This window comes from Chiloscyllium plagiosum, chromosome 17, assembly GCF_004010195.1.
Source record: "Chiloscyllium plagiosum isolate BGI_BamShark_2017 chromosome 17, ASM401019v2, whole genome shotgun sequence".
Lineage (NCBI taxonomy): Eukaryota > Metazoa > Chordata > Chondrichthyes > Orectolobiformes > Hemiscylliidae > Chiloscyllium > Chiloscyllium plagiosum.
Genome location: NC_057726.1, coordinates 25,214,418 through 25,237,612, shown reverse-complemented (window position 1 = coordinate 25,237,612; position 23,195 = coordinate 25,214,418). Strand labels below are relative to the sequence as shown.

The window sequence follows — 23,195 nt, the reverse complement described above, 5'->3', positions numbered from 1 at the left end:
GAATATTTGGAAACGTATGGGATAATAGGGCTGAGTCAACATGGCTTTGACAAGGGGAGTCATATCTGACAAACCTGTTAAAATTCTTTGAGGCAGTATTGAGCAGGTTAGACAAAGGAGAGCTAGTGGACGTGATATATTTGAATTTCCAGATGGCCTTTGATAAGGCGCTGGACAGGAGGCTGCTAACTAAACTAATAGCCAATGGTATTAGGAGCAAGGTACTGGCATGGTTAGAGGATTGAGTGACTGGCAGAAAGCAGAAAGTGGGGATAAAGGGGTCTTCTTCAGCAAGGCAGTCAATGACTAGTGGAGGGGTCAGTGTTTGGAACACAACATTAACAATCTGGACTAAGGTACTGAGGACATAGGACATTGCTAAGTTTGCAGATGACACTAGAGGATAGGTGGAGGGACAGGTAGTGTTGAGGAGGTGGGGAGGCTGCAGAAGGACTTGGAGAAACTAGGAAAGTGGGTAAAGAAGTGGCAGATGGAATACAATATAGGCAAGTGTGAGGTTCTGTACTTTGGAATGCAGAATAAGGCATAAAATATTTTCTAAATGGGGATAGGCTTCCGAAATCTGAAGTATAAAGGGACTTAGGAGTTCTAATTCAGGATTCTCTTAAGATTAATATTCAGGTTCAGATGTCAGTTAGGATGACCAATACAATGTTAGCATTCATTTCGAGACTGCCTAGAATACAAGTACAAAGAGGTACTGTATTATAGGGATGGGGCTGTATAAGGCTCTGGTCAGACTGCGTTTGGAATATTGTGAGCAGTTTTGGGCCTTGTATCTAAGGAAGGACGTGCTGTCCTTGGAGGGGATCCAGAGGAGGTTTACAAGAATGACCTTGGGATGAAGGACTTGTCATATGAGGAGTAGTTGAGGACTCTGGGTCTATACTTGGAATTTAGAAGGATGAGGGAGGATCTGATTGAAACTTACAGAATACTGAAAGAGGGGATATAGAGAAAATGTTTTCAGTAGTAGGAGAGACCAGGACTGGGGGGGGCAAGGGCTTAGAGCGAAGGGACAACCTTTCAGAACTGAGATGGGGACAAATGTCTTCAGCCAGATGTGCGGTGAATATGTAGAACTCATTGTTACAGAAGGCTGTGGACGTTGAGTCATTGATTATATTTTAAGACAGAGATAGATAGATTTTTGATTGGTGAAGGAATCAAAGAATGAACATAGGAGAATGGGGTTGAGAAACATATTAGCCATGATTGAATGGCGGAGCAGACTTGATGGACCGAATGGCCTAAGTGTGCTCCTATATCTTCTAATCAACCTTTTCAGAGATATGGATCCAGTGTGACTTGAACCCAGGTCTCCTGGCTTAGAGGTAGTGAAACCACCACTGTGCCACAGGAGCTCCCCAAGGTTACCTGTTTATAACCAGGTTCATTAAATAGTGCTCCTGTCTGTACCACTTAAACATGCTACTGCTTAATTGGTTTCTCTTGTGCATTAAGTGCTTATGCAGAGAGTAATATAATTGAAGCTGGTTAATGTTGTTAGATGTTACTTGATGAAGTTGTTTGGGTGACTGACCTTTCCTGCATTTTATTTCTGCATTTTGGGAAAGCAAATCTTAGCAGGATTTATACACTTAATGGTAAGGTCCTAGGGAGTGTTGCTGAACAAAGAGACCTTGCAGTGCAGGTTCATAGCTCCTTGAAATTGGAGTCGCAGGTAGATAGAATAGCGAAGAAGGTGTTTGGTATGCTTTCCTTTATTGGTCAGAGTATTGAGTACAGGAGTTGGGAGGTAATGTTGTGGCTGTACAGGATATTGATTAGACCACTGTTGGAATATTGCTTGCAATTCTGGTCTCCTTCATTTCGGAAAGATGTTGTGAAACTTGAAAGGGTTCAGAAAAGATTTACAAGGATGTTGCCAGGGTTGAAGGATTTGAGCTATACGGAGAGGCTGAACAGGCTGGGACTGTTCTCCCTGAAGCGTCGGAGGCTGAAGGGTGACCTTATATAGGTTTAAAAATTACGAGGGGCATGGATAGGGTAAGTAGGCAAAGTCTTTTCCCTGGGGTTGGGGAGTCCAGAACTAGAGGGCATAGGTTTAGGGTGAGAGGGGAAAGATATAAAAGAGACCTGTGGGCGGCACGGTGGCACAGTGGTTAGCACTGCTGCCTCACAGTGCCAGAGACCCGGGTTCAATTCCCGCCTCAGGTGACTGATTGTGTGGAGTTTGCACGTTCTCCCCGTGTCTGCGTGGGTTTCCTCCAGGTGCTCCGGTTTCCTCCCACAGTCCAAAGATGTGCAGGTCAGGTGAATTGGCCATGCTAAATTGCCCGTAGTGTTAGGTAAGGGGTAAATGTAGGGGTATGGGTGGGTTGCGCTTCGGCGGGGCAGTGTTGACTTGTTGGGCTGAAGGGCCTGTTTCCACACTGTAAGTAATCTAATCTAACCTTTTTCACACAGAGGGTGGTACGTGTATGGAATGAGCTGCCAGAGGAAGTGGTGGAGGCTGGTACAATTATAATATTTAAGAGGCGTTTGGATTGATATATGAATATGAAGGGTTTGGAGAGAGGGATATAGGCCGGGTGCTGGCAGGTGGGAATAGATTGGGTTGGGATATCTAGTCGGCATGGACGAGTTGGACCGAAGGATCTGTTTCCATGCTGTACATCTCTATGACTCTAGGATATGGGAAAAATTGGCAGCTAGAAGACATATGATAAAACACAATAATTTATTTCAATAAAATTTATTATACAACTGATCTGGTGGGCTGGGGTGAAATTAAATGAACAAAGAGGCCTCGGGATAACCTGATCTATTATTTCAGGTCTGTAAACAGGAATGCAGCAACTACAGTTTTGTTTAATTCTATCATGTCACTCAGGTATCACTGGCATGGCCAATGTTTGTTGTTCAATCCTAATTGCCTTGAGAAGGTGGTGCTCAGCTACATGCTCGAACCATGGCAGGGTGGTCAGTTATCCACCTGCCTCCGACCTGCTCTTATAGTCACAGTGCTTATCTGGTTGGTGCAGTTTAGTTTCTAGCCATTTAAATCCTGAGAATATTAATAGTAGCAATGTAGTGATGTTAAGACTGTTAATTGCCAAAGGGAGATTGATCCTTGACTAGCACTTGTGTGGAACAAGTACATTACTTACCAATTTTTATCCCATACCTGAATGCTATCCAGGTCTTTCTACAGATTGACATGGACTGTTGTTGTATCTGAGGTGTCACAAATGGTATTGTATATTGTGAAATCATGAGCGAACATGCCCACTTTTGGCCATATGATGGAACGGTCATTGCAGAAGCATCGGAAAATAGTCTGAGGAACTCATACAGCAATGTCCTGAAACTAAATCAAATGGCCCCCAGTAACACAACCATCTTTCTTTGTGTTAGGTTTGACTCTAATCAGTATACAATGTTAATTGTATACACTGATTCCCGTTGACTTCAATTTTACCAGGGTCCCTTATTTTGATGCCATACTTTGTCAAATGCTACCTTGATGTCAGGGCTAGTCATATTCATATTTTGGACCAAGGCTGTAATGAACTCAGGAGCTGAGTGACCCTAGCATTTCTAAACTAGGCATCAGTATGTTTAATTACTGCTGTGTACGTGCTTCACAATAGCACTGTTAATGTCACTTTGGAAAATCTTTTGTGTTTTGTACTGACGGATCAGGCAGTCGTATCATTGAGGATGTTGTTGTGGTTCTGTTTGCCGAGCTGGAAGTTTTTGTTGCAAACGTTTCGTCCCCTGGCTAGGCGACATCATCAGTGCTTGGGAGCCTCCTGCGAAGCGCTTCTTTGATGTTTCCTCCGGTGTTTATAGTGGTCTGTCCCTGCCGCTTCCGGTTGTCAGTTTCAGCTGTCCGCTGAAGTGGTTGGTATATTGGGTCCAGGTCGATGTGTTTGCTGATGGAGTTTGTGGATGAATGCCATGCCTCTAGGAATTCCCTGGCTATTCCCTGTCTGGCTTGCCCTATGATAGTAGTGTTGTCCCAGTCGAATTCATGTTGCTTGTTGTCTGCGTGTGTGGCTACTAAGGATAGCTGGTCGTGTCATTTCGTGGCTAGTTGATGTTCATGTATGCGGATTGTTAGCTGTCTTCCTGTTTGTCCTATATAGTGTTTTGTGCAGTCCTTGCATGGTATTTTGTACACTACATTAGTTTTGCTCATGTTGGGTATCGGGTCCTTCGTTCTGGTGAACAGAACCACAACAACGAGCACCCGAGCTACAAATCTTCACACAAACTTTGAGGATGTTGATATTTGCATAGTGTCCATCTCCTATTTATTGTTTAAATGCCCACCATTATTCACAACTGGATTGACAGAGCTTTGATCGGATTCTTTGGTTGTAGGATCACTTCATTCTCTTGGTCACATACTGCTTCAGCAGTTTGGCATGCAAGCTGTTCTGCGTTACTGTTTCACATCTCTTTTTCAGTTATGCACAGTGCTACTCCTGGCATGCCCTGTTGCACATTTTATTGAATCAGAGTAGTCCCTTGGCTTGATGATATTAGTAAATTGAAGGATATGCTGGGCTAAAGGGTCAAGGATTGCTGTTAAGTACAATTCTGCTGCTGATGACCCTCATACCTCGTATATACCTAGTTTTGAGCTGCAATGTCTGTTGAAATCTATCCCAAGTATTACTTGATAGTGCAACACAAAAACTCAAAGCTGGCACCCTGTCTTCACAAGAATATAAGATGGTTACTCCTACCCATACTATCATGGACGGCTACATAGTAACAAACATAGTAAGAAGAGATATAGTCAGTATTTCCCTCTTGTTTGTGCCCTCAACACCTGCCACAGATCCAGTCTGACAGAAATGTCCTTCAAGATCCAGATAGTTCAGTCAGCAGTGGTGTCACCAAGTGATTCTTGGTGGGCACTGAAGTCCTCCACCCAGAGTATACTTATGCTCTTCCCAATCTCAGTGATCCTCCAAATGGTGTTCAATATGGAGGAATATCAATTGGTCAGCTGAGGAAGAGCAATAAATTGGAATTAGAAGGAGGTTTTCTTGGTCATATTTGACCTGATGTCAGAAGATTTCATGCAGTCTGGGTTGAATTTTGTATTCTGATGGTGGAGTCTTGGCTGTAGGGTGTGATTTGATAAGCATGATTTTGTTACAGGCTGCTGCATGATTAATCTGTGGGACAGCTTTTTTTTCAGACAAGCCCTCAGATATGACAATCTTTGCAGGAACAGCCAGGCCATGTTTTTTCCAGCGTTTTATCGATGACAGACAGCACGTTGAGTTTTACTAATTTAAGATTTTTCTGTAACAGGTTAGTGTCATTGAGTGGCTTGTTAGGCCATTTCAGAGGGATACTGAAAGTGAACCACATTACTGTGAGTGAACCACATCACTGTGAGTCCAGAGTCACTGGAATTAGTGATCCTGATAGACATTTTATGGCAATTAATGGTAGTTTCATGATCACCACTATCGATATTTTTTCTGGTCCCGCTCTCCTTGAGGTATAAACTCTCACTCAGTGCCCAGTTTTCTGGATGTTGGACAGAACCCTGACTGGCGCGATGGTTATCCCTCCCAGCAAACTGTTGTGCACCTCATTGTTGCAGATGACAAGAAGCCGTGCTGGGGGATAAAACAAGTATTCTTGTTGTGCTGAGCTGTGTTGCTCACCACAGATCTCAAATGACAGGTAATCGAGGATGGTGGCTGGGTAAACAGGGGTCCTAGCCCACCTTATTTATCATAGTGATTCTTGAGCAGGGGCTGATGGATTCAGCCAACTGGGATCTAGAGCCCTGCTTGAGCAGAAAGGATCTTGGTGGTGGTGCATTTTTCCCTCTGGTTTCACCATAATCAGACATTCTTTGTGACCCCTCTAGTTAGTTTTCACCTCAATTTTTTTTGATCAGTTAAATATAAATGCCATCAGCTGGCATTGTGGGATTTGAACTTGTGTCATTACCCTGTGGAGGGACCTCTGGATTAGTAGTTCAGTGACAATACCATGACGCCATCATCATTCTGATCACTGAATAATTATGTAAAATAGATTTTAGATTGAAATGTGGGAAATAACAAGTAGTTAATAGCAAAGGGACAAAATATCCTGCATACAAGAATGGAAATCTTATTCTCATATTGATTAAATTATTAGTGCTTCACGTCATAAGAGGAAACCCTGTAAGAACAAATGGATCACTGCAAGTGTTAAGAGTTTTTTTCATGAAATGGAACACCAGAATTGTTGCATTTTGGGGTGTGGAGCAAAGTCCCATTAAGCTTAATGGAAGAATAAAAATAGTTACATAGTTTTTAAGTAACTTCTGTAGAGAAAAAAAATCTCCCATATCTTTATCTTAAATTTTAGCTCATTTGGATGAACTGAAGTTCTTCAATACAACACATTAGGTCCTGCACTTTGGCTTAAGTGGAGACATAACTTGCAACACATTCGGTTAAGGAAACCACTGACAACACAATGGTAAGTCATTTTAGAGAATAAACAGCAGGTCAAGTACTATAAGCAAAATTATTCCCCTGCCTTACCCCAACCTAGCATTATATAACCTTAAGTATTGGTGAAAAAAAAAATGCTGTCAAAGTTTTGCATTTTTGCTCATCAGAACAGAATCATAAGAATACCATATCTCAAAGGGACCAACACAGTGTGCTAATTAGTTGGCAAGGTAACCTTATTATGACATGATCTGATTTTGGTGAATAATTTATAGGTATTATTTACATTTCTACCTTATCATGGAACAAGGTTGTGCCCGAAACGTCGAATCTCCTGTTCCCTGGATGCTGCCTGACCTGCTGTGCTGTTCCAGCCTGTTCCAGCAATAAAGTTTCAACTTTGATCTCCAGCATCTGCAGACCTCACTTTCTCCCCGAGGAAGGGTCACTCAACTCCAAACGTTAACTCTGATTTTGCTCACAGATGCTGCCAGACCTGCTGAGCTTTTCCAGCAATTTTTATTTTTGCCTCTGATTTACAACATCCGCACTTCTTTCAGTTTTTGTAAGTTAATTTATCGTTAATAGGTAAGTTGCATTTGATCAGAAATGATAAATAACAAATTATATTTAAGAGGGAAATCAGGAGGGCAAAAAGGGGACATGAAATAGCTTTGGCAAATAGAGTTAAGGAGAATCCAAAGGGCTTTTATAAACACATTAAGGACAAAAGGGTAACTAGGGAGAGAATAGGGCCCCTCAAAGATCAGCAAGGCAACGTTTGTGAAGAGCCGCAAATATAGAATGTAGATAAATAGATAGTGACATCTTGAAAAATGCCCATATTACAGAGGAGGAAATGCTGGATGTCTTGAAACATATAAAAGTGGACAACTCCCCTGGACCTGATCAGATGCACCCTTGAACTCTGTAGGAAGCTAGAGAAGTGATTTCTGGGCCCCTTGCTGAGAAATTTATATCATCGATAGTCACAAGTGAGGTGCCAGAAGACTGGAGTTGGCTAATGTGGTGCCACTATTTTAAAAAGGTGGTAAGGACAAGCCAGGGAACTATAGACCAGTGAACCTGATGTTTGTGGTGGGCAAGTTGCTGGAGGGAATCCTGAGGGACAGGATGTACATGTATTTGGAAAGACAAGGACTGATTAGGAATAATCAACATGCCTTTGTGCATGGAAAATCATGTCTCACAAACTTGATTGAGTTTTTTGAAGAAGTAACAAAGAGGATTGATGAGGACAGAGCGGTGGACATCAGAAAAGCGGTTGACAAGGTTCCCCATGGGAGACTGCTGAGCAAGGTTAGATCTCATGGAATACAGGGAGAACTAGCCATTTGGATACAGAACTGGCTCAAAGGTAGAAGACAGAGGGTGATGGTGGAAGGTTGTTTTTCAGACTGGAGGTCTGATTGGGTTGAGATATCTGACAATAGACAATAGGTGCAGGAATAGGCCATTCGGCCCTTCATGCCAGCACGACCATGGCTGATCATCCACAATCAGTATCCTGTTCCTGCCTTATCCCATAACTCTTGATTTCAATGTCTTTAGGAACTCTATCCATCTATTTCTTGAAAGTGTCCAGAGACTTGGCCTCCACTGCCTTCTGGGGCAGAGCATTCCACATTCCACTACTCTCTGGGTGAAGACGTTTCTCCTCAACTCTGTTCTAAATGGCCTACCCCTTATTTTTAAACTGTCCTCTGGTTCTGGACTCACCCATCAGCGGAAACATGCTTCCTGCCTCCAGAGTATCCAATCCTTTAATCATTTTATACGTCTCAATCAGATCCCTCTCATCCTTCTAAACTCAAGTGTATACAAGCCCAGTTGCTCCAATCTTTCAACATATGATAGTCCCGCCATTCTGGAAACTGAACTCTTGAACCTATGCTTCATCCCTCAATTGCCAGAATGTCCTTCCTCAAATTTGGAGACCAAAACTGCACACAATACTCCAGATACGGTCTCACCAGGGCCCTGTACAGCTGTAGAAGGACCTCTTTGCTTCTATACTCAATTCCTCTTGTTATGAAGGCCAGCATGCCATTAGCTTTCTTCATTTCTGCTGTACCTGCACGCTTGCTTTCATTGACTTATGCACAAGAACACCTAGATCTCGTTGTACTTCCACTTTACCTAATTTGACTCCATTTAGATACTAATCTGCCTTCCTGTTCTGCCACCAAAGTGGATAACCACACATTTATCCACATTAAACTGCATCTGTCATTCATCCGTCCACTCATCCAGCCTGTCCAAGTCACCTTGTATTCTCATAGCATCCTCCTCACATTTCACCCGGTCACCCAGCGTGTTGTCATCAGCAAATTTGCTAATATTACTTTTAATGCCTTCATCTATATCATTGATGTATATTGTAAACAGCCGCGGTCCCACCACTCAACCTTGTGGTACCCCACTGGTCACCACCTGCCATTCTGAAAGGGACCCATTTATCACTACTCTTTGCTTCCCGTCAATCAGCCAATTTTCAATCCAAGTCAGTACCTTGACCCCAATACCATGTGCCCTATGGTCGAGCATGGACGAGTTGGACCGAAGGGTATGTTTCCATGCTGTACATCTCTATGACTCTATGATTGCTGGAGTGCCACAAGAATCAGTGCTGGCCCACTACTTTTTGTCATTTATATAAATGATTTGGATGCGAGCATAAGAGGTATAGATAGTAAGTTTGCAGATGACACCAAAATTGGAGGTGTAGTGGACAGCGAAGAAGTTTACCTCAGATTACAATGGGATCTTGATCAGATGGGCCAATGGGCTGAGAAGTGGCAGATGGAGTTTAATTTAGATAAATGCTATGTGCTGCGTTTTGGGAAAGCAAATCTTAGCAGGACTTATACACTTAATGGTAAGGTCCTAGGGAGTGTTGCTGAACAAAGAGACCTTGGAGTGCAGGTTTATAGCTCCTTGGAAGTGGAGTCACAAATAGTAGGAAAGTAAAGAAGGCGTTTGGTATGCTTTCCTTTATTGGTCAGAGTATTGAGTACAGGAGTTGGGAGGTCATGTTGGAGTTGTACAGGAAATTGGTTCGGCCACTTTTGGAGTATTGCATGCAATTGTGGGCTCCTTCCTATTGGAAGGATGTTGTGAAACTTGAAAGGGTTCAGAAAAGATCTACAAGGATGTTACCAGGGTTTGAGGATTTGAGCTATAGGGAGAGGTTGAATAGGTTGGAGGCTGAGGAATGACCTTACAGGCTTATAAAATTATGAGGGACATGATAGGGTAAACAGACAAAGTCTCTTCCCTGGAGTGAGGGAGTCCAGAACTAGAAGGCAGAGGTTTAGGGTGAGAGGGTAAAGATATAAAAGAGACCTAAGGGGCAACGTTTTCATGCAGAGGGTGGTACATGTATGGATTGAGTGCCAGAGGAAGTGGTGGAGGCTAGTACAATTCCAGCATTTAAAAGGCATCTGGATGGGTATATGAATAGGAAGGGTTTGGAGGGATATGGGCCGGGACTAGATTGGGTTGGGATATCTGGTCGGCATGGACAAGTTAGACCGAAGGATCTGTTTCCATGCTGTACATCTCAATGACTCTAAAATAAATGTAGACACAGCTAAGAAATACCTTATGAGTTGACTTGGCAGTCCACTTAGCATGTGTGTCATCAAGCTCAGTCACAAAATCCTTAAAAACTCTGTTCCTCATAAAGAACCTTTGCTTCTCTTTTTCTTGGATTTAACCTGCTCCAAAGCCAACAACAGCATACAATCAAGCCAAGCTTCAAGGGCATATCTTCAGCAGGTTTTCACCAAAATGGCACATGTCATAGAACCTTCTCAACTCTGCTTATAATGGTGTTAATGGCATATATTTTACATTATATTTTGGAAGTGGAATTTCATCAAACATTTGCTACCTACTGAACTACTGGTATTTTGGTTGCAGCTGAATTAAATACATTTCCACCTATGGTAAAGATTGAATTCCAACGAGTCACAATACTTTTATTCATAAGGTTATACGGTGAAAAATGAAATCCTGCCATCAGAAGCAATTCAGAATATCAAAACTGCCCAATAAGAGAGATACATGATTAATAAAGACTTGCTTTGGTTAGGTGTTATTCTGAGACATTATCCCAAGACTGGGACGGGATTGAGAATTTTGGCCCAGGCATTGCATTAAATTGTAAAAACGCCTGGTTTCATGGAAAAATGTCAGTCAGGTACACTCTTATTAAGATATAATGTATTCTTGGATTAAGTTGTCTGAAGTGTCTAAAGTTTATTATTTATCCAGAATAGAAATATTGCAGCTCATTATTCTACCCTGCAATGCTCCAGGCATTCTGCATTACTTATAAAGACAGCAGACTTTTCATTGGTGCACTGTGCTGATGTTAAAAACGCAAACAATCTAACCCTTCTGACACTTTCCTTTATGATTCTCAGCTTCTCATAAGATTTTAGGTATCATCTATTAGGTTAATTTTTGCTGCAGTAATCGGCTTCTATCTTTATTTATGGCTCTGTGCAAAAACTACCTTTGAGTGATTTAATTGAATGTGAAGGCTATGGTATATTAGACAGGTTTAATACTCATTAGTTCTGATTTTGCAGTCTAGGTAGGTCATCAAACAGGCACCAATGAATAAGATTCAAAAATCATACCTACATTGCATCTTCTTGCATTTTCCTCAGCCTTACCATTAACTTGTCAATTTATATTTATTGTGAAAGATGACAGTAGTGTTTTCAAGAGGTGGGTTGGAGTCTCAGTGGCTGCAACACAAGGGGATCCTGATTTTTAACAAAGGGACCCAATTTCACATTCCAGTCTCAGCTGGTGTTCACACTAAAGATTTCAACCTAGGGACATTTGCCGATCTTAGCCATATCATCATGGAAGCAGAAGGAAAATTCTAACCAGTAGAATATGTGGTGTTTTCTTCATTCAAAGTATTCCATGTTGAATGGCTGGTTGACTATGGGGCACAATTAGATGACAACTTTGGAGATATTTATTGATGTGGTAATCTATTCACTTACTCCAAATGCAGAGGGAAGGTGGAAGAAAAGGGAAAGAGGATGGGAGGTTAAAAATGCTGTTTTGCAATTTACAAAACTTGCTGTTCTGTTTCCTTATTCCACAGTGGATTTCTATGTTGAAAACATTAAGGTATTAGTCAGGAAACTGACATGGATTTAATTATGGGGCTGGCGAGTAAAACATGGGTCTGGCTTATAAATCTTGGTAACGCCACAGCTGACTGCAAAATTAAAAATTTAATTTAGAGTCAAGATTCTGTGAAAATAAATTATTGATATCGTATAGATTTGATAATTGAAGAATTTAAAATAAAACCCAGTTAAAGCCATAGTAAAGGAAACTGTCTCCTTCAATTTTATTATAATTATTTAAATAAATAATGCAATACATTACATTTTGAAAGTCCATTCTTTCTGCGTCCACAAATACACATGTGTATCACATTAAAGATGAAAATAAGTAAAAATATTCTCAAGCAGATTGTACAAGATATCAGACAAATGATTCTAATGTGTTTCTTTTTAAAGCTTGCCTGACAGTGCGCACAAAATCCTTTATTCCTTCCTTCTTCAGATCATTTAAATAAAATGATTTGCTTAAAACTCTGGAGAAATTAAAATAAATGCTTTTTTAATGCATTATTGTTCACCTTTACATTCTATTTGCCCTTTCAGCTGTTTGTCCAGCTAGCCCATTGTATCACAGATATATTCTGCACATCCAGCACTCAGAGAAGGGAAAAAAAATCTTGCTGTTCAAGTAAAGATGCGCATGACCTATTTTTTCAATTTCAGTAATTAGGGAGGCATGGGGCCTGAAGGAATTATTCATGAATGCAGGAGCCCTGCTGTATACATTTATGTTAAACATGTCAAAGCCTATTGAAATCATGCCTGCCAGCACTATACACCATAAACACACTTCCATGACAACTTTTCCTTGCTTGCAGTCCATTAATACCATCTTTAATAGCTATTTCTCCCTTCCTCTCTCTCCAACTCAAATCAGAAACGGTCCATTTCACTAATCGCACAACGTTAGGTGAGCAACTTCAACCTTTAGGCCATAGTTTCATAAATATTTTATTTTTAGTACAGGAACTTGTGGAGCAGAATAGGGCATAGAAACAATTAGACATTTTAGAATCAGTTTATTCTAGAAACTTATTATTAACCAGTTAATCAATAGGTTTGACAATATTGCTTGATACTTGTCTTTTGTCGGTATTACTCTTCATTTTTCATTTAATTCATTCACTTATTTTTCATAGTCTTCCATTAAACTGCTACTTCCTTATAAATCTGACCGTCATGATAGATGCTTATATTAATAGATTATAGTTGAGAGGTTGCTGCTCATTGCCTCGATATTTTGCTCCTCATACTACATGCGAATTTAGCATAAAGAATGCACTGGATGGAGGAATTCTCATCATCTTTTATGGTTCTTTGCAAGGTGTTGGTAAATTGCAATATTCCATGGGCTAGGCTCTGCTAGCTCAGAGGACATTATCTTCACTTCCACGTCTTCTAGTCAAAGGTTATTTAGTTGATGACATGCACACTTTCTACACTGCATGTAGGGAAGACCAGTTATCTATGTACATTTTTAAATATTGTCTATTAGATAAGTGTGAACAAAATCTGAACTTGATCCCTGAGACCCTCTGTAAGGGAGGGTTTGAGGCTCTTTTCTTTGCCACTGTCATGCAGAAAAGTATAAAAGTCCAGAAGAGCTGAAAAATTCAATTATACCTCCAGCAAATGAAATATTTTGTTGCCTGCCTCAACAAAGTTTGATGTAATTTAAATTGTTCATTAAATTAAATTTAAGAAATCGGTTGCTTCAACAACTGGAAATAGAAACGACTACAACAAAGATTAAGCACTACATCCATGAGCTGTCTCAGCCTTGAAAAATACATGAACATTTGTTAATTATTGAGTCACCTGGCTAATTGGAATTTCTATATTACCAATCAAAAATGCAAGCTCAAATTTACTAGTAGCTTCAAAAACAACTGTCCCTATGTTCTCATATCAGTGAAGTACCTCTGTAAATGTAATAGCAATGTTAAATAATTTGGCACGTTATAGAGCAATGAGTTCCTATACAAACTAAACTGTAAACCTATGTTCAATGTCAAATTTCAACACATTTTTAAATTTTGTATTTATATGAAATTACAAAATAAAACATTCATCTAACTTGATACTGAATTATAGTGCATACATGGCATTAAAATTACTTAGTAGTATGTAAAGTTACCCAATCTTCATAGTTGAAGAAATCTTAATTCACTGGTGAGGAGATATGGAACAGAATCAATGGCTCTCAAATGCATATAAAATGAAACATATCAATTCTGCTCATTTTGCCTCCATTTAGTTAATATGGTTCTGGAGCCCGTGTTTCTCAAATCACCTCCTTTCAAAGAAAACAAAGCTATACTCTAATATAGGAAGGGCTTAACACACCTCAATTTCATGGTAAATTTTGCTGTCAACAAAATTCCATGAAGTCTCAGTAATTCTACAGGGATTTGTCTCTTTAGAATGGAAATCATGATTTTACCAGACGTATGTGTGCTACAGGTGATTTTTGTCTGTGAAATGAGAGCCAGTAACAGCTTGGACACTAACCACCTTTTTAATCAGGACATAGAAGTTATACTGATCCTGAAAAATGCAAAATTATAATTGCTCTTCCCATATCACTGAAAGGAGAAGAATTATGGATCACTGATCGCAAAGCATGAAAAACCAGAGAAGGTTTTGTTACAACTGCTGATAAGTACTCTTCATCCTTTCACACGCACGGTTAGCTTTGAAACAAACAATATTATCATGCATGCTTGTGGACTAAGCAATCTTGGTGGTCAAAATATTCCTAAGTGTATAAATACTGTAACCGGTGTAAAATAAGGCACTGAATTGTAGGCAACACATTGTCAGAATGCAGTTCATGCTGTTATAGGAATCTTTGTTTTATTAGAGTATTCTAAGATGTTCCAATCCAGCTATTATTGCATATATTATGGAGTCATACACCTGCATGTACAAATATACTTACATGCACAATGAATTCGATTCCCGCTCCATTAACTAGTAGAGCTGTGTGAAATTGGTTACTTTGTTAATGATAAGAAACAAACACAGAGAGTGCTGGAGAGACTCAGCAGATCTGGCAGCATCTTTGGAGAGAAAAACCAAGTTAATGTTTTGAGTCTGGAATGACTTTTCTGGGGAACTGAGGAAGTCATATCGGACTTGAAATGTTAACTCGATTTCTCTCTCCACAGATGTCAGACCCGCTGAGTGTCTCCATTAGTCTCTATGTTTGCTTAAAATTTACAGCTTCTGCAGTGTTTTGCTTTAATTCAGTCTGTTAATATTAAGAGTTCTTATAGAATAGATTAAAAAGCACCAAGTGCCTGCACACTGAAAGACTATTGTAAGTCTTATCTCACAGAATTGTAAATAAACAATGTTATTCTTGAAGAAATTGTGTGAAATAGGTGTTATTTTGAGTAAATTCAGCATTCGTACAGTTAAATTTTTTAAACATGCCAAATCTTTTATGATAAATACACATTTTTGTGAGGAGACCATTTGGAGCAAATTGAGTGAATAGAAAAGCCAAAGTGTAACCTTTTTGTGGCTCACTGGATAGAAAATAACACACAAGTGAAAAGACCAAATACGGGTCGGTGTTGTTTAGTTTTATAATTCTTATTAATCTTTAAATGCCCACAAAACTTCATAAATCATTTCATTAAAGTAATGCATCATTTTAATAAGGTTTTATTCATTTTTATGGCCTGATAAAGCAATTTTCATCTAAAAGAATTACTGTGCAATCACAAAGCATTTTGTGTGAAAAACTAGTTATTATGGAAATTGCGTTATCAGAGAATAATTTTTCCTATAGCAAATTGAGGCCAGACACAAGTGGAATTTAATAGAAGTGTGGTGCTGAAGTAAGCAACCATATTACGGAGAATGCCAGGCTAATATTTTAGACCAATTTCAGAAGAATTATTTTTTAAATTGATTGGCAATATTAATGGAAACTGCCTTTACATGAAATCCCAAACTCTTTCTATTATGTTCCTTCGATTTGTAGTCATTCTTTTAAATTTTTTTTTAAACTGAGACCACTACAGATTGCGTTGACTATGCAATTATGGCATTTAAAAAGGGTAATAGTTTCTCTGCACTTTTTCAAATGTGATGAATATTTAAATGTTTCATGAATAACTGATCATTTTAATTAATGTGGTTGTTTTCCATACTTTTTGATGTCACTGTGCCTATCTGTCATCATTATGCTATGATTGGTCCAGTAGCTTTTTCAGGTGATATGATATGGCAGTAAGTCTCCAGGAAGATTACTACCACCCATCAAAATAGAAGCAATTACAAACCACGTGTGGATTTGCATTTAGTGCTGGAAACCTTTGAGCTCAAATGAGTCCCAGTGTTCAGTTTTATTTGTGGGGAAAGCTTGCTGTCGTTCAGCATTTAATAAAAAATTAGGAACAAATATGTTCCAGAATAATGTCCTGAAATAATTATGTTGATTTGCAGCATAATGCTAATGGAAGTTTCAGTATGTCTTTGGGCTCATGCAATAAATTCCAAGATCATTACTCTACCCACAACATAAAAAGCGCTAAAAGACAACTTGGAAGAGTAAAATGCTACTTTGTCACCTGGCAACCTATCCATATGATAAAAAAATAGCCAAACACAAACTACAATGCAAAATACACTTGGCAGTCTGAATCCAAAGAGTTGGATCAAAGTTCTCTCACCTTTGCAAGTGCAGACCTATGTTATTTCAGCCATGACCATTTATTCATCTGTTTGCTTTGCTTAACATGCTAACTTTCAAGAACCTTTTAGATCAAACTTGACCAGACACAACTTAATCCGAACTACTGCACATTATTATGTAAACTATGAGACCATAAGGCAGAGGGGTTGATGTAGGCTATACAATGAGATCATAGCTGATCTGATAAACCTCAATTCAACCATCCTGCCATTCCCTACAACCTCTAATTCCCTTACTGATGAAAAATCCATCTATTTCAGTCTTTAATATACTTAATGACCCAGCCTTGATAGTCCTCTGTCAAGGTAAAGGATTTCCCAGATTTTCTGAAAATCTGAAAAGATTTTTCCTCAACTTTGCCTTCAATGGGGAATCTCTTATTCTGAGATTATGTTTTCATTCTACACTTTCCCAGAAGTGGGACATTTTTTTCCCCACATCTACCCTATTAAGCCCCTAAGAATCATCTATATTTCAATGAAGTTGCCTCTCATTCTTCTAAACTCCAAATGAGACCAAGTCCAATCTACTCAACCTCTCCTCATAAAACAATCTCTGGGATCAATCTTGTGAACCTTCTTTGAACTATCTCCAAAGTCAATTTCTCTTTCCTTAGATAAGGGAACCAAAATTGCTCACAGCATTCTAGGTGTGGTCTAACTAATGTTTTATATAGTTTTAGTAGGACTTCACTACTTTTTATACTTTATTGCTTTTCAAATAAAAGCCAACATTCCATTTGACTTCCCTAATTCCTCCTGAACATGCATGCTACCTTTTTGTGATTTATAGTTTATTTTGACTTTCTTTTGAAATTCTTTCTACTGTGTAAGGAACTGTTAAATATTGAAGAAACAAAATTAAAAATGATACATTTTACATGCTGTCAGGAGAGTTTTTAGATGGTCACATTTCTGTATTCGGTGGCATGCAAAGATACAATTTGGAGACACCGAACCATTTCTGATAAAAGTTCTCGATAATCCTTCCCAGGATAAGGGATGGATACATTTAGATTGAAATAGCATATAATGTCCTACCTGTTTCTTTGATGGGTTCCTTCTCGCCCACACTGTCTTTGTCTTTGGTAGAATCTTCTGCTTCCTGCATGGACTCATTAGCACCCTCCACATCTTCATTGCTTTCTTCTGGAGAATGAGAAAAATGATTTTAAGTGTGCTTCTTCTAAGTTGAAAGTGGTTCATAATTCAACCTGAACGAGACAGTACCTAAATATGCGCAGAATGGAAATGTCTCACATAGGCTATATTGGGTTCTATTCTAAAATGCTGTAATAGTGCCTGAGATGGTTCTACAGAGTGTCTAACCTGCTTTTGCACCTGAACCAGTCAACTTGGATTAAAATATATCCATCATCACTGACACTTTATGCATGACACAGTGGAATGGTTGACTTTAACTTACCATAGAAAGTTACAGAATACTTTAAGGAAAAGGGAGAGTATGAAATATGTCCAAATTAATTTTAAGACTGGAACAAGAAACACACTATACCAGTAAACAATTGTTGTTTAACAGTTTTTTTTAGCACAAAGGTAACATTCCTACCTCTAGCCTAGAAGGTCCAGGAAACAGTCTTGCCTGCCCCAGATATATACCATAACGCTTCTGAACAGGTGGATTAAAAATATCTCCAATTGTTGTTTGACTGACCTATTCATTTCCACATCTAACCTATAGGTGTCACCCTAAGCAAGCAGACTTTCAAAGTCAACCTGTTTCCTCAGAACACCACCACCCTTCCCCCAACCTGTGCACATGGTAATAATATAACTCACCGTGATGTCTGGATACCAGGTTTGACACAAAAAAAATGAAATGCTTTAAAAGGAAGATCTTATAATCCTTTCTGCATGCACTGTTTTGGACCACATTAATTCATCAAATTAATATCTGAGGTTAAGTGCAGGATTCCAATAGGCCGTCCCTGTGATGACTTGAACATTCACCTCATGATGAGATCCATCATATAAAAGATATTTTACCACCACTTGTCCTGCTGTGCTACATTGATTTTTAATAAGACTCCTTACTGAGGTAACATTCTACCTTAAGCCAATTTTGAAAACCCAAGTTTTATTTTAAAAGATCAAAGGAAGCAAAAAATAAATCAGATTTGGAGAGAAAGCTAAGGTACCTCACATACCAATATCATCAAAAGCTAATACTGTATGAAGTAACTCAGGAAGGTCAAAGATCAGTTTGGCATCCACATTTCATCTTTAGCTTAGGCCTGTAAAATATCTGCACAACAGCCCCAAATGGGATATTATTGTCCCCTTCACTCAGTCTGATTACATTACACTCTGACCACAGTCGCCAAGCTCGCTGTGCAAAGAGAAACAAAACATTAACTGCTTATTTTAAAAAAAGCTTTTCCCTACTTGTGGATTTTAACCGCTTCACAATTGTATCTTGAAAGTAAGTGTAACCTGCTTTTTGCAAAAAAAAGCTTTGTGGTTATCGAAGTGACACTCCTTGCGCCTTTTTATTGTAATAAAATGAGAAACGACATGCGCGACTGGCAGGAGTGCGCTCACAGACAATGAGAGCTGGCTCCCATGCTGTGATTCTTTCATGCATACTCTGGATTTTTTTTTGATCTTGTGCACCTCCCTCTCCACACATTTCCCGACTGCTGCAGCACATCTACAGCTTTTGCAAGCACTGTGTTCTCTGATTGCATGTATTCTGCAGCCTGAACAACTTTCTCCTAATAATACAGTATCTCAAAACTGTAATCTGAAGGATTGAGGCCTAGTACATATGTCCATAGAAGCCAAGCATGAAAGAGAAAGTTACTTTCAAAAGAGCAAATATAGGCTTTTAAGGTATCCAGCAGAAGGAATGTACCTCAAAGGTCTGAGACTTTTTTTTGCTGGATGCATCTTTCTCAATAGTTCCTGGTATGTGTTTCAGTTCAAAATAAGAATCCCAGACATGCCTCTCCTTACATCATTACTAAGTCTGACCTTAGACTGACCCCTGGAGCTGTTAGACTAATCTAAATGTGAATGAGCACTTTGTGCCAATGCTGTGAAGGAGCCGAATTCAGCAAACAGCAAAACTTTACACATCAACTTAATCACAAACAGCAGTGACTGGGGGCCCCAGAACAATGACAATCCTCCACTTCCCAAAGAATGAACAGTTTCTTCAATGCTTTAATGTAAGTCCTTATTAAGGACAATATGCAAAGTCAGGTCAGGTCAGGTCAGGTTAGCTGATTGAGATTTTTGCTCATTAAGTTCTCCAGCTGTTCAGTGAGAAAAGAAAGTAAGTATTCTTGAGGTTTCTTGGTATTAGTTCTGAAGAACCTAGCAGCTGCAGCAGCCCCCAGTATAGATGATCTAACCTGTATAAACATTATCAGATTGGTTCACTGGAGGAACCATACAGAGACTGCAGATGACCCAACACTGTTTCAATTAAAACACTTTTATATTTCTCTCTCTACTGGTATTTCACACTGTAGCATTTGATTGCCTCTTCCATCAGTTTTATGTACGTGCTATTGGGTGTTCAGAGCAAGGCTAGCATTACATTATACACGGGGGGCTCAGTGGCCTGAGAAGTACCACACATGGGGTGGAGTATAGGGGGCGGCATTTTATGAAGCAATATATTACTGGTATTAGGGGGAAGTAAGAGGATCCATTATTGATTCAGCAGGATATTCTCTCTAAATTGAACTGCAAGTATGAGGAGCTTGTACAAATTCACACTAACTTTTCTGAGAAGCTCATTGGAGTCAAAGAGATAAACCATTGGAATTAGGTGTGAGCTAATTTCATCTAAAAATCAGATATGTTTGAAAAGGTTTGAATTGAGGCCCAAGATTAAATCTATCATTATGACATTACCTGTCCCTTCATAAAATGGCAATATCTAGCACACAGCTCCTCCAATCTATTTTATGGCTGCCTTTAGCAAAAGGGTGAGTTCAACCACTGTGCCTATTTGCAACAGATGTCGCTTTTGTACGAGTAATGCACTCCCAATTGTTTGAGTTTCCATTGTGATAAAAGCAGTGTGCTTTGACTTTGGAGTTCCACAGCAGTGTGCCATGAGCTGGCAGCTTGCAGGATTCACGTTACCCAACCTCAGGAGGACAGCAAGAGGGCGATGTTGAGCAAAATGATATGTTTCTGGACAAGGTGGGAAGGGAAACTGGACCAAAGGTCACCACAACCTGCTCCCATACAAGGTATGTTAATTTCATCATTGCGAAATACCTATTAACAGATCAGTTAACCATCATCCCAGATGGAGTGCAGACTAGCAAGACAAATCAAAATGGAATAATACCTAATTTCACCACAATATATAGTGGTGCCTGGAGTCACAGCAGTGTATCTGCAAAGCTGAGAATTACATGTAGGAGGCATGATCAGTAAGTTGAAAATGTGTTGCTGGAAAAGCGCAGCAGGTCAGGCAGCATCCAGGGAACAGGAGAATCGACGTTTCGGGCATAAGCCCTCTTGAAAAAAGCCAAGGACAACATAACACTATTAAAGGGGTAGCATCATCACACCTTTAAAACATTTAACAATTATTTCGATGAACACTTGAAGGTTATGGTCCAACGGCTGGAAAATGGGATTTGAATAGATGGATGTTTGATCACCGGCATGGATATGATGAATCAAAAGGCCTCTTCCTGTGCTGTAAAAATGCTATCATTGTGTGACATGGGTAGTCCATTTAACAAAGTGGTCACACTGCAGATTAAGACTCGGCAGGTAGAGCGGAAATGGGTAATCCCTAAGCAGAGTAGAAAGACCAGTCTGGCAGTGGAGTCCCCTTAGTCTATCTCATTCACTAACTGGCATTGCATTTTGGATACAGGTGAGGACAATTCAAGGAGGTCAGAATCGCTGCAGGACATTCTGTTCGGGAAGGTGAAGAGCCAGAGGTTGGAAGGAGCTTGAATGACACAAATGGAAGAGGGATGGAGTCCTGAAAGTATGCAGCTAGGCAAGATATTGTAAAGCAGGACCTCAAAAACATTAAGCTTCAAATCGCTCCAAGTACAAAACCTAGAGACTAGAAATAGGAATATTGAGGAAATGAACACATGGCTGGAAAATGGTGCAGAAAGGAGGGTTATGCATTTTTGGGGATCTTTGGGGCCTGTTGTGAGCAGTTAACTTTATAGTCAGGAAGCCAATTAATTGACTTTCCAGCTTTTCTTCCTGTATCAATAATCTATTTATCCTCTTTTATTGTCTGTGTGTATGTGTGTGCAAAAGGGGACTTTATAAGAGGATTAGAATTTTTGTTAAGTGTTGTTATATGCCAATGGTTTATATCTGTTTATCTGTAATAACTTTTAATAAGGTTTATAGAAAGCATAAACCAGGTTTCTGCACTAACCAAGAATTATTATTTGCTACAAGTTATTAGACTGTAACAACAAATAAACAGATATAAACCATTGGCATACAACATTACTTAGTAAAATCCTTTTGCCTGCTATGACCCACTGGGATAGCACACCACAAATCAAGCCCCACTAATCCTGGACCTGTAGCAAATGTTGGGTAAATTGGGGTTTAATACTTTAATATTTGGTATGGTTCTAGGATCTATTATTATGCAACAAGAATGAGCTAATTAATAACTTTGTTGTAAAAGAACTTTGAGGGAATAATGACCATAGTATGATAGAATTTTCTATGAAGTTTTCCTTTTTCTTTTTACTAGGAAAGCGGCAACACAATGGCTCAGTGATTAGCCCTGCTGCGTCACAGCACTAGTTCGATCCCAGCCTTGGGTGGTTGTCTGTATGGAGTTTGCACATTCTCCCCGTGTCTGTGTGGGTTTCCTCCAGGTGCTCCGGTTTCCTCCCACATTTCAAAAATGTGCAAACTAAGTGGATTAGCCATGGAAATGTAGGGTTACAGAGATAGGGTAGGGAGGTGGACCTGGGTGGGATGCTCTTTGGAAGGTCCATGTGGACTCAATGGGCCAAATGGCTTGCTTCCTCATGGAAGGGATTCTATTCTATGATTCTATGAAGTTTGAAAAAGATGCAGTTCAATCTGAAACTGGGTTTTAAACCTAAATAACAGCAAGTATGATGTTATCTGGAGGAAGGGCTGCGGTGAATTGGAAAATTGTATTAAAATGTATGGTTGTGGAGAGGCAATGTCTAGTTTTTAAAGAATTAATGCTTAGTTTTCAAAAACATACATTCCTTTAAGACAAAAATGGATTGGGAAGCTTTTAGAGTTCAGAATAGGAGGGCTAAGAAATGTTATGAAATAGGAGGTATTAGAATATGTACATAAAGTAGCAAGAAACATAAAACAGATTGTAAATCATTCTGTGGTAATTAAAATGGGGAAAATTAGTAAAGACAAACATGTGTCCAATTCAAGCACAGACAGAAAATTTAATAGAAGGAAATAGAGAAATGGCAAAGAAGCAAAATAAATACCTTGTGCCTATAATCACAGAAATAGACACAAGAAGTCTCCCTAAAATAATTAAGATTCATGGGTCTAGTAAAAGTGTGGAACTGAAAGAAAGTAGTATTAGTGAAAATAATTAAAGAAATTAATGGAAATTAGAGTTGACAAATCTAACCTTATGACCCTCAAGTATTGAAAGAGATGGCTATGGAGATAGTGGATGTATTGATGATCACCTTTCAAAATTCTATCAATTTGCGTTGGTGTCTACAGATTGAAAGATTGCAAATCTAACCCCACTGTTTAAGAAAGGATGGTGAAAGAGAATAGGGAACTGCAGACCAGTTAGCCTGATTTGACAGAGATATGAAGGAGAAATCATGTCTGATGGAGGTTTCAGAGA

At 39.3% G+C, this 23,195-nt stretch overlaps 1 protein-coding gene across 6 annotated transcripts in view; it reads right to left on the bottom strand.

Annotated features, from left to right (window-relative positions):
- zfhx3b (zinc finger homeobox 3b) overlaps positions 1-23,195 on the bottom strand; it is a 541,496-nt gene that overhangs the window by 50,604 nt on the left and 467,697 nt on the right. For 5 of the 6 annotated variants that reach the window (XM_043706688.1, XM_043706690.1, XM_043706687.1 and 2 more), the window contains one exon: positions 17,396-17,503. In XM_043706688.1, coding sequence (XP_043562623.1) covers positions 17,396-17,503 — 108 coding nt within the window. The remainder of the gene's footprint in view (positions 1-17,395; positions 17,504-23,195) is intronic. The other variant, XM_043706691.1, reaches the window with a different exon arrangement.